At 44.1% G+C, this 12921-nt stretch overlaps 1 protein-coding gene across 2 annotated transcripts in view; it reads right to left on the reverse strand.

The window, feature by feature from the left end:
* The window catches only part of LOC101763480, a 29444-nt gene extending 20234 nt beyond the window's left edge, over positions 1–9210 (reverse strand). Inside the window, exons 1-2 of one of the 2 annotated variants that reach the window (XM_004979514.4) lie at positions 8932–9210; positions 8291–8683 (exon numbers count right to left, since the gene is read on the reverse strand). In XM_004979514.4, coding sequence (XP_004979571.1) covers positions 8622–8683; positions 8932–9136 — 267 coding nt within the window. In that variant the 5' untranslated portion in view covers positions 9137–9210 and the 3' untranslated portion in view covers positions 8291–8621. Of the gene's footprint in view, positions 1–8290; positions 8684–8931 lie in introns of those variants that run through there. The other variant, XR_001164670.2, reaches the window with a different exon arrangement.
* Between the last annotated feature and the right edge of the window lie 3711 nt (positions 9211–12921).

Consider the following 12921-nt stretch of genomic DNA (forward strand, 5'->3'; position numbering starts at 1 on the left):
CAACCATATCGTAATCATAGGATCTTCTCAGCGCAAAACTGTGCAGCTCCTTGCCTTTCTTTAGCAGAGCAAGTCCTGCACAAGCCCGCAGCAAGACCAACATGCACTACTAGAGAATTGACTTTCAATCCCCCCCTTTTAGTCTCAATTTAATGTAGGCCCGAGAGAAAAGGGGGTGCGCTACGGTAGGCTGGAATGGGGCGCACCTTTAGTCCCGGTTCATGTTTAAAACCGGTACTAAAGCCCCCCTTTTGTCCTGATTTGAGCGGCTAGATTTTTGCCACCGACAGTGCCCCCCCTTTTGTCCCGGTTGGAGCCACCAACTGGGACAAAAACCTCGCCCTTTTTTTCTGGTTGGCATTACCAACCGGGATAAAAAGTTTACTCCTGGTTGGTAACTCAAACCGGGACAAAAGGTTGGCATTTTCATCCCGGTTGGAGCCACCAACCGGGAGTAAACACGAACCGGGACAAAAGAGCCATACTTTTGTCCCGGTTTGGTTTACCAACCGGGAGAAAATCTTTTCCCCCTTAAAGCTGCTTTCTTCCTCCTCCACTCGTCCAGCCCGAGCCACTCCACTCCACAAAGATAGAGAAGCTCCATCCTCTCCATGGCGCCGAAGCAAGCCTAGGGGAGGTGCTGCCGAATTTTTTTTCCTCATTTTGTTGGGGACTTCACTCATCCAAAGTGTTGTGAAGGTTAGCTACTTCATTCTCTATTCATTTATTATTGTTATGCTTTGTTTTATACTTTAGAGTGGGAGAAGAATGAGTTTGCTTGTTAGAAAGAGGGAGAATGGAGAGGATTTGTATTTATACATGTTTTTGAGATACAATGTGATGGATAATTTGAATGTGAGGGAGAATGGAGAGTAAATGTGAGGTAGAATGGAGAGGATTTCAATTTTAAGTATTCGGAAAAACTAGAGTAAATGTGTTTTTAATCTTTATACATTAGCCATAAAATTAAGGTAAATAAATTGTAGGTGTAATTTCATAGTTTAGTACTTTTTAGATAGAGTTATGTAATTAGCCATTTTTAGAATATGTAAATTATGTGGGAAATATTGAATTTTTTTAATAGTTTAGTTATTTGCAAATATGAGCTAAATAATTTGTGGTACATAGAGATGGCTTCTGCTGCTGGAGGTAGTGGCGATGGTGGGGGAGATCTTCATTCCTCTTGCGGCAAGGGGAAAACTGTAGTTGGCCCTCACGATAAGCCGAAGAAAATGAGCGCGTGGGAGAAAGCAGTGCTTCGTTATTTGCGAAGATGTCATGAAGATGCTATTGCGGCGGGTCAGGAACCTCCTTTTGGTGGTCGTTATGCTCCACCGCCATTCCCGGGTGTTTTAGGTCCACTTATTAGTACTACTGTTGCAGGAGGTATAGATAAACCATATGATAAGGCTGCGTCAGCGAAACCTTCATCTTCGCCGCCCAAGGATGCTTGAAATCCTTCTAGATAGTACTAAGTGGATGGTTTGTCGTAGTGTATCATGTTGTTGTTGCTCTCAAATTTAAATTTGTGTATTTCTACGTAAACTTTCAGCAACATTTGAGTTTGTTGTAGTGTATCATGTTGTTTGGGTCTGAAATTTTAATGTGTATTTCTATCTAAAATTTCAGCAATGTGATGGATAGTTTGATTGTAATCCATTTTATTGACGGCTTGCGTAATACGATGCAGATGGACCGGCAATGGATGTATAATGCAGACAGACGAACCAAGGTGTTTATTGATGGCTTGCATAATTTTCTCGAAGTGGCCAAAGCGAACAAGCTAGAGAACGGGTTCATATGTTGTCCATGCACCCAATGCGGTAACAACAAGGACTATTCAAAGGCTGTCTAGGGGACTATTCCCAGCCACTTGTTTAGATACGGTTTCACACCTAACTATTTGGTTTGGACCAAGCACGGTGAAAGAGGGGTTGTAATGGAAGACGACGAAGAGGAGGAGGATGATGACAACATTCCGGACTGGGGTGCAGGTCAAGCTTTTGCAGATACTACAATGGGCGAGGCTGATGAAGATGAGTTTGCAAAAGATGGCCCTACTGATGACCTCGGTCAGGTGCTAAGGGATGCACCCAGAGATTGCGAAACTGACAAGAAAGAAGCAAAGTTGCAGCGCGTGATAGATGATCACCTAAAATTGTTGTACGCAGATTGCCAACAGGACCATAAAAAACTGGGTACCACACTAGAATTTATGCAATGGAAGGCTAAAAATGGTGTGTCCCATAAAGCATTTTAGGGGATGTTGGAAATTGTCAAGAAGATTTTTCCCGAGAATAATGAATTGCCATCCACAACATATGAAGCTAAACGGATTGTTTTCCCTCTTTGATTGGAGGTTCAGAAGATACATGCATGCCCTAATGATTGTATCCTCTATCGCAGTGCTGAATATGAGGATCTGGATGCTTGCCCTGTGTGCGAAGCACTGTGGTATAAGATCAGGCGAGATGATCCTGGTAATGTCGAGGGGCAACATCCCAGGAAGAGAGTTGCCACGAAAGTGCTATGGTATTTCCCAGGAAGAGAGTTCCCACATTTTGTACAATATTCTATATCACGAATATTTCATAACTTGTTTGTTTCCCCACTGAAGTGCTTAAGACAGGAACACGGGAACGATCTATGTGGCTACTATGTCTGTGAAAACATGGAAAGTTTTGTAGACTTGGTCACATACACTTGGTCCCACCCGTGATACGAGCAGCCCAACAGCACAGTGTTCCATGTCAGCAAGCTGGGCTCTAGCCCCGATCTTGCCATGCGCTTCGCGAGCTCCAGTGCGTTGTCGACAAGCCTGAGCCGCGTGCAGCACATGAGCACCGCGTTCCACATGACCGCCGTGGCCTCCGTCGTCTCAGCACCCATGTGGCCACAGCGACGTCCGCGTTCTCGACGTACATGGTGGCGAGGAACCCAGGAACGAGCGGGTGCGCGTCTACGTGGTGGGGAGCGTGGCAGTGGCAGCTTTGCTCGATCTGGCAGCCGGAGAGTGGGACGAGACCACCACGGGGGAGACGGTCGGTGGTGGTGGCGGTGGCAATGGGAGGAAGGCCTTGGAGATCAAGGGATCCAAGGTCCCCTTCCAAGAGAGAAGGGAGATCGGGGGAGGAGACCGATGGAGGGGAGGCGGGAGGGAGGATGGTCGGCAGCGGGGGTAAGGAGAAAGAACAGGCGCGCGGGAGGGAGTCACGGTGCCGGAGACTCGGGAGAAAAGAAGCGAATCATTTTTGTGTAACTAGTGGTATTGGTAGGTAATTACCCACCAACTCCACGAGGAGGTTCATATTGGGTAGTTTTGGAGTTGCAAAAGAGGTGCTCCAAAACTCCACCCCCATTTGCACTACAGCTCCATGGAGTTTTGGAGTTGGGGTGTGTTGGCTGTAAAATTGGCTAGAGTTGCTGGAGGTCAGCTCCAGAGCCATGCCAAACACGCCCTAAGGATCAGGAAACGAGGAAAATCCTTCATCAAGGTAGATGCAAAGCAGGCCTTTATCCATTAGAATCCATCTTGTCAGAAGAAGGCGATGACAAGAGAGTTTATGGTGCCATCAAACCATCTGCTTCTAGATGGCATAGCCGCTTAGGCCATCCAGCTTATCCTATTATTCAGCGTGTGCTTAATCATAATAATCTTCCTTGTGGTAGTACTAATTTTGAGTCAGTTTGTGATTCATGTCAAATGGCTAAAAGCCATCAACTTCCATATTCTAGTTCAATAAATTCGTCAAAAGCTTCGCTTGATCTTATTCATTCTGATGTTTGGGGGCTTACACCTAATTCTGTTGGTCGATATTCCTACTATGTGAGCTTTATTGATGATTATAGTAGGTTCACCTAGATTTATCTCCCGAAAAAGAAATTTGATGTCTTTCAAGTGTTCAAAGAATTTCAGAATCTAGTGGAGCGAAAACACAATAAGAAAACTGTATCCATGCAAACCAACTGGGGAGGCGAATATGAGAAGTTGAATTCCTTCTTTCAGCAAATTGGTATAGCACATCGCGTCTTATGTCCTCATGCCCACCAGCAAAATGGCCTCGTCGAGAGAAAGCATCGTCATACTGTTGAAGTTGGTCTCGCTCTTCTCGCAAATGCTTCAATGCCTTTAAAATTTTGGGATCAAGCTTTTTTGACCGCCACTTATCTCATTAATATGCTTCCCAGTAAAATTCTTAATTTCGATACTCCTATAGAACACTTGCTCCAAGAAAAGCCTGATTACAGCTCTCGTCGCATTTTTGGGTGCGCTTGTTGGCCTAATTTGCAACCCTATAATACTCGCAAGCTAGCTTTTCGTTCTGTTAAATGCACCTTTCCTAGTTACAGTTTCATGCATAAAGGCTTCAAGTGCTTAGATCCCTCTACCGGCAGAATTTATATCTCCCGAGATGTTGTTTTCGATGAATCGATCTTTCCGTTTGCTCACTTACATCCCAATGCAGGCGCCCTTCTCAGTAAAGAGATTCTTCTTTTACCTGACCATCTTCGTAATCCGGGGGATGTAAGTTGCATAGACAATATTACTATACTACTGACCGTTTGCATGATAGTAATGCGCAAGATGTTTTTCAGGGGAAACTGTCACCGGGCTGGGCGCACGGTGACGCAGAAAATCACGGCGGCACATTCCAGGAGGATTTGATGCCAGGTGCCGACGGTCCAGGCGTTGACTCCCAGGGAGATTCGGCGGCAGCATCCGTTTTGCTCCCCTCCTTCCCAGCAGTGCCCATGTCGTCGAATACATCTCCGACGCGTGGCTCCACGACATGCCCAGCGCCCGCACCCGGCGCTCCTCCGTCGCCGCATGGCCCCGCACTTGGCCAATCGCCTGCGCCAGCCGCCGGGAGTCCGACGCGTGGGGGGGGACCCATCTATCACGCCAGACAGTCTCCCACCCGTGCCTGCTGCCCCGAGTCGTGCTAGCGCTGGATCCTCTTCGGGAAGCGGATCCGGTGTGGAATCTATGCCTGGTCAGGCCAGTTCTTTGGCGCTGGCTGCCCCTGCGCCGTCTATTTCAGTGCCAAGACAACGGACACGGCTTCAAAGTGGGATTACGAAACTTACATAGTTCCAGGACATGATCAGGTATGGGTTGTTCTTAGCTTCTGCGGAACCACAGGATTTTCATGAAACTCTAAATGATTATAGATGGAAAAAAGGCTATGCAAGATGAATTTGATGCTCTCATTAGAAATCAAACTTGGCACTTAGTTCCTGAAATAAAGGGTAACAATATTATTGATTGCAAGTGGGTATTCAAAATCAAGAAAAAATCAGATGGTACCATAGATAGATATAAAGCAAGGCTAGTTGTAAAGGGTTTTCAGCAACGGTATGGCATTGATTATGAGGATACTTTCAGTCCAGTGGTTAAGATTGCAACTGTCAGGCTTGTCCTCTCAATTGCTATTTCGAAAGGGTGGTGTCCAAGATAGTTAGATGTATAGAATGTGTTTCTTCATGGTGTTCTGGAAAAAGAAGTTTATATGAGGCAACCTGCAGGATTTGAAAAAGGAGCTTTGCATCTTGTGTGGAAATTGGACAAGGCTATCTACGGCTTGAAACAAGCCCCGCGAGCTTGGTATGCTAAGTTATGTTCCAAACTTATTGCACTTGGATTTGTTGCATCTATATCAGACACTTCGTTATTCATCTATCAAAGATTGGGTGTCATAATTTATATGTTGATTTATGTTGATGATACAATTGTGACAAGTTCATCAAGTGAAGCTGTTACGACGTTGCTTGCTGATCTCAAGAAGGATTTTGCTCTAAAAGATCTGGGGGACCTCAGTTACTTCCTGGGTATTTAAATTAAAAGAGAAAAGAATACTCTGCTGCTAACACAAGAAAAGTATGCAAAGGAGATTTTGTCACGGGTTGGTATGGAGAATTGCAAACCATCATCTACACCATTGTCTACTAGTGAGAAACTTTCAAAGTATGAAGGGGAGTTGCTGAATTCAAGCGATAGTACGAGGTACAGAAGCGTCGTTGGTGCATTGCAATATCTCACTCCTACCTGACCGGATCTAGCATTCTCTGTGAACAAAGTGTGTCAATTTCTACATGCTCCTACCACGGTTCATTGGACTGCTGTAAAAAGGATACTTCGGTATGTCAAGTTCACATTGGATCTTGGACTAAATTTTCAGGCGTCATCCTCCACCTTGGTTATTGCTTTCTGTGATGCTGATTGGGCAGGAAGTGTTGATGATAGAAGATCTATCGGAGGGTTTGCAGTTTTCTTTGGTCTGAACTTGATTTCTTAGAGTGCTAGAAACCAAGCCACTATCTCAAGATCAAGTACAGAAGTTGAATACAAGTCTATGGCAAATGCAACTGCAGAGTTAATATGGTTGGAATCCTTGCTAAAGGAGCTGGGTATACGGCTGCATCAACCACCATATTTACAGTGTGACAATTTGGGAGCTACATATTTGTCTGCCAATCCAGTCTTTCATGCGAGAGCAAAGCATATAGAAATTGATTTTCACTTTGTTCGCGAGCGTGTGGTAAATAAAAAGCTGCAGGTGCTGTTGGTTGCTTCCAGAGACCAGCTTGCGGACTGTTTACCAAAGCCTTGCCGTGCGGATTGCTGGAAGCTTTCAAGAGCAATCTAAATATCAAAAGGAAGAGAAGTTTAGATTGAGAGGGACTGTTAGAAGAACCGTCGTATGAGACGAGGATTGTATCTTAGAGATAAGAGTTGTTGGTTTGAGTTGGCCGGCTAGTAGATAGACATAGAATCTTGATGTATTTGAATGCTGGTTAACTCTATCTGTAACAACATGCATTGTAATCTCTTGGGACCTTCCCCCTATATAAACGTGCAACCACGGCGAGCCAAGATAGGGCAACCGTGTTCAACTCTTTTGACACTGCTTCGTTAAGCTTTGTTGAGAACTCATAAACTCACATAGTTCTCCTCTGAGTATTGTTCCTAACTAAAGAGTAAAAAGGTAAAAGCTCGGTGCCCGGAACCGACTCAGAACACTCGAGGCTTAACTTAGTTGGAGTTTAGCTATTACCGTTGCCAGTGACCAGCCTCGAGCCCCTCTAGAAGCAAGGTGATGTGAGGGTGCGAGTTTTACTATAAGAGGTGTCCCCATAGAACGTGCGAGGTTAAAGGTGTTCTGTTACTTTTCCTGCCGACGCATAACTTGCAAGGTTAAGGGGTTTTTATCCCACAAACGGTGCTCCAGGATGTTCAGATTTTTGGGATCCCCAACAAACATAAATCTTGAGTGGCTCTAAATTGTTGTTGGCCACATCATACCTTGTCTTGGGCTGCTGGGTCGTGTTGTGCACCACGAGTGCACGATCAGACATCCTGCATTGTTAAGTCTTCGATGATACGGCTGCCTTGCTTCCTCAGCTTGTCAGCAACTGCTTCCTGACTGCTACAGTACAATTATTGCATGGTATCAAGGTAATATATATAGTGACTGAATGAGCACATATAACATATGCATTTAGGCCTCCAACTGGTCATTGCACGAGCTGCCTCCTCTCCTTACCTCTGAATTATGGAGCCATATCCAACAACAACCTTGACAGTGATGATGATGACGACGACGATGAAATTAAGAAAAGAAGCTTTATGCAAATTGCAAAAAGCTGAAATAAGTGGTTGAAACATTTCAAATCACCAAATGCCACATTTGAAATGACTAGATGAAACATCATGAAATCAATTGCAACAGTTGAAGATGAAAACATTCAAACGCCTTGCCTTTCTCCAGATTTGATCCTCCAAGCATATATGAGTCCAGACATTTGCACATTAGACCCTAGGGAGGAGCTCACCGGAGAACAACAAGACCGTGTTCTCCAACAATTTTCCGATCAAATTGCAACATAAAAAACAAAGCATTGCAACACATCTGGCATCGCGAGCAACAACATCAACCAGTTAGGATCAGGAGAAAGAGGGCAAACCCAAGCCTAGCAATGAGTTATATCCAGTTTAAACGAGGATAAAAATGAGTGTATTTTCCACTCATCATGTTGTCTTTTCGCAGCTGTACCGCCTTTAGTGTGTTGTATTGTTCCCCTAACACCAAGTCTCCGAGGCCCGAGAAAATAAGGAAAGTGATAGCAGCCCAGAAATCGACCAAGTTTCTTTCCCCCTTTGGCATTCCTACTAGAATTCGGAATACTCTTTCGCATGACAATCATAATTATCTCCCACAATCCAAAACTCACAAAAACATCAAAAATCTGCCGAGAATAAATTAAGTAAAAAACATGCACAAACAGATAATAATAATAATCATGTTTCAATAAAATTGCTAAGGCCAGAGACAATACATAAACATATTAGACTGTTCATGACACATATCACGGTGGACAGTGTCTGTGTCCTTATTACAAGCAGCGAGAGGAATTAAATATGCTTGTCACCACACACACGCGCGCGCAGATGCACGACACACATATAGTTGAGACCAACAGATGGACCTCGACTAGAGGTCGCCCCATATGGTGAACAATTTATTGGAGATAAACATGAACATAACTTGGCCATAGCTTGAAGCATAGCAACATATGCCTATGAATGGCATTCATGCTGGTAGCAATGCAATCATATCGTTTTAGGCTTGTCCAGCTTCTTCCATCTTAGCAAGCACTGCCATTTCTTCCATCTTAGCAGCAACTGTCAAATTGAGATATGGAAATCCCATTAGCGCATGAGTTAATTTTGCAGTGGAAATAGAGTACAAGATGTCTTCATGATGTAAGTAATATGCCTGAAGTTGTGAGATGGGAAGTGAAGTCAACAAATTACATTAACGGAAATGCATGGAAGGCCACACATACGTATTAGTCCACGATATGCTACAAAGCTTGTATGTACATATAACAAATTAAATGCATTGAATAGAGTGAGTTTACTGAATTTACCAGAATCGGACAGAACACATGGGAAACAGCAAGTGTTCTTGCAGAGTGAGTCGGAGCCACCTGCAGTAATACAAGCAAAACAACATGCTTTTGCCCGGGCGGATACGCAGCAGCTGCACTGTGCCGCGGTGGCCGGGTTAACATTGAGGCTCAAGATGACCAGGCACATGATCACCATCAAAGCGGTAGTCCTCTTTCCCTCCATTGCCTCCTCTTTCTGCTACCTTCCTTGGTTACCTAGCTAAGTTTATTAGTTTTGTGTTGAGAGGTGATTCTTGAATGGACGTTGCCGGCTGCAATTTATAGGCAGCTGCGCTATGTGATGATATGGACAAGGTGCAAATGGGTGGTCCAATGGCAAGGAAAGGGGGTATTCTGCTTGACATTGGCATCAGACAAAGCCCAATGGCAACTGCTGACACGCGATTAAAATCAGATCCGCATCTTATCCATCCATTCACTAATAATTAAAGTAAACCCACGCGGTCCGCGAGATGCAGCGTCCATGCATAGCACTTCCCGCCAAACAATAGGAAAAATTAGAATTCAGAGATAGGAGCTGCTTGCATGAAACACGGTTGCACAGAAATCAGTGGTGCTTGGACGGTAAGTAGTGTGGTGTACAAGCTTAAAGCGGCAGTGAGTCACGTTGGTGTAACAAGCAGTACATCAGCTGGAAGATTGATATGTCTATTGCCCACGCAGCATAGCATTTTATTATGATACATTGAGTTATGTCATATTGTTACTTTAAGTTATTTTTTAAGTATTAGTTGTAGACAATTTAGTTGCAAATTTAAGCGGTTATTTTAAATTATTTTTTATAATGGCATAAGTGGGTAATTTAGATGAAGATTAGGGGGTTACTTTAGCTTATTTTATATAATAGCAGAGGTGGGTAATTTAGATATAAATTTAGGGTTACTTTAGGCTATTTTCTTAATGGCATAGGTGGGTAATTTTTTTAGAAATTATAATAGATCCAATGGCTACGATGTTTGAGTCTACTCGTTGATGGCAAGATGTTTTGCTTGTTTGTGGAAATTTTAAATATGTCTCTTTTTTGTAGAGTGTCCACGTAGGATCCTAGGTGGCTTCGCTTGGAGGCTTCAAAAGGAGGTCCAAAATTAGTAATAGTATGATTTTCTCAAAAGAGACTTAATTCTACCACTGTAACTTGATTGGCCGCCCCGGCCTCTACCTTTTGCCTCCATTTGACTATTTGAGTTGGCTGTGAACGATTCTCGGCGCTAGCAACGTTACGTGTGATCCAAATGCCAGCACTCATGTGCGCCACCTGTATTCTATGGGAATGCCATGATGCATGTGCAGTAACAGCGCGCACATCTTGCAGGATTCGCGCCTCGTTTTCACTATTGTGTCATCTTAGCAATTAGGAGCGAAGTGTGCTTTGGGGTGGCAATTGGGATATAGACATTATTCTCGAAAAGAATCTTGAAGTCTTACATTCACCCCCTCCGGTCGCCGGTTCCGATCCTTCACCTATAAATTAGGAGTAGTAGTAGGTAGTAAGTGGCAGGTTAGGTAAGTACCCGTTGATGAATGTTGGCTTGGCGTGATTGGCTCTGCTGGTTCCACGAAGATGCCAATATACAGCAAGGACCTAGGTCCAAAGGGAAAAACAACCAACAAGTGGGTTTGTTGCCGACCGCTAGCTAATCAACAGTGACGTACGGGTGGATTCGTGCGTAAATATTTTTTCAATCATGCCATCAGGCCGCTGATAAAATGGGCTTATGGTTGGCTAACCTTTAAAACATTCTTAGAGCTGTTGGCCATTGTGATAACTTTGCACGTGCATCATTAACATGCCAACATACAACAAGGACATAAGACCAAAGGAAAGAACAACCAACAAGTGCCTTTGCTGATCGGTCAGGTCTCAGAGTTTGAGAAACTGGATCTGACGGATGTGAAATTAATCCATGCGTGGCCTCATGCAAATTTGTTCACAGGTTTGAACAGCATGTAATCTTTTTCAGGCATCTATATGGAGCGTGGGTGTGTTATGTTATCTTCTACTACACATATAACATCAAATTCATTCAGTTTGCCCGAGAGCCCAAAATGCAACGAATATGCCATCCAACGTGAAAAAAAAGAGATGAGGAACAGTATACTCTATCTTCGAAATTAGTCAACGAGATGCAGCTTCAAAAGAGATAAGAGCAGACAAGAGACACCATGGGATGCTGCAAAATTTGGGATCACGTGTGCAGATCCCTTATTAGGAAAAAAGAATAATTGAGCTAGCAACAATAGTAGGACATCTCCATGCTCACCTAGTATAGTAGCCACTTCTAGTGCGCGTGGAACACGACTGCCGGCCCAGTTGGCGCTAAGACATCGTACGTGCATTAAGTCTGAGGTGCTAGGACAGCTTCCTCTTGCTTCCCCACCAAATCATGAGCAACGATCTCTTTCTTTCTAACTCATGCTTGACTGTGACGGTGCTATTATATATTATTGCATGATCATCAAGATAAGATCGTATAGTGACTGAGTGAGACATCTATGTACTAACTTGCATTTAAGCCTCGAACTGTGTGTCATTACGTGAGCTGCCTCCTGTCCTCGCCTCTGAATTATTGAACCGTTCCCAACAGCTTGGTCTCAAAGGAATTTGACACCAAACAGATTGATAAAGAAAAGAGAATAATACTTGGAATTGGAAAAAGTTGATCTCTCTATACAATGAGGTAGGGCTCCCCTTTTATAGTGACCCATCAGCCACTTTACATTCCGAAAATGTCCTTCCTCAACCACTACATTCTTAGGATATGCCATACATAAATGTCATTTGAGGTGACGTGTACAAATTGAACTCTTCCACATGGTCACGTTTCTCACGCCTCTTGTTTTCCAACCTCGAGACTTCATCTTCATGCCAAGTTGATCATCTAGCCTCGAGGCTCCATCTACGATCCGGAATGAACGTACAGCCTCGAGGCTCCTGCTTCGTTAAGCTTTGTTGAGAACTCATAACCTCACATAGTTCTCCTCCGAGTATTGTATCTGACTAAAGAGTAAAAAGGTAAAAGCTCGGTGCCCGGAACCGACTGAGAACACTCGAGGCTTAGCTCAGTTGGAGTTTAGCTATTACCGTTGCCAGTCACCAGCCTCGAGCCCCTCCAGAAACAAGGTGATGCGAGAGTACGAGTTTTACTATTAGAGGTGTCCCCATAGAACGTGCGAGGTTAATGAGTTCAGTTTCTTTTACTGCCGACGCATAACATGCGAGGATCAACGAATATGAGGAACACTATATGCCATCCAACGGGGGAAAAAAAAAGATGAGGAACAGTATACTCTATCTTCGAAATTAGTTATAAAGATTCAGCTTCAAAAGAGATAACGAGGCGTCCAAGACTCGAGGAGCCAGTCAAGAGCAGACAAGAGGCACATGAGTGCATGCATCCACACCTTGGGATGCTGCAAACTTTTATGAGGCTGCAAGCTGCATACATAAGTTTATTTCACCTTTGTTCACAATACTCTTCACACACCATTCACACACGTCTCAGGGAGCTCTGCAGCAATGGTGGAGATCTTAGCTAGACTGCTCACTTCCCTTGTTGTCGCTATTGCTAAAAACACAAGCTCACCTCTGCTATTGCGAAGCAGACCAATTTGCTGTGGAACTTTGGCGACGACCTGAAGGACATGAAGTCGGTGCTGGAGTCCATCTCAGCAGCGCTCCAGGACGCTGACACTGCTAGAAAAACAACCTTTCATCCTCAACAAAAGTCCCGATAGCTTTTTTACCTGGAACTAAAGAGGTTTTAGTGCTGCGCAAACACCTTTAGTCCGGGTTGCTGTTACCAACCAAGAGTAAAGGGTACGATGGCACCAACCGGGACTAAAGCACCCCCCACGAGTTACTATAAAGGATTGCATCCTCCACTTAGTCAGATTTACTGTGTAGGTGAGATGGTAAGGAAGCTATGCGCGAGGCTTGAGATCATCGGT

This window comes from Setaria italica, chromosome VIII (assembly GCF_000263155.2).
Source record: "Setaria italica strain Yugu1 chromosome VIII, Setaria_italica_v2.0, whole genome shotgun sequence".
NCBI classification, from domain to species: domain Eukaryota; kingdom Viridiplantae; phylum Streptophyta; class Magnoliopsida; order Poales; family Poaceae; genus Setaria; species Setaria italica.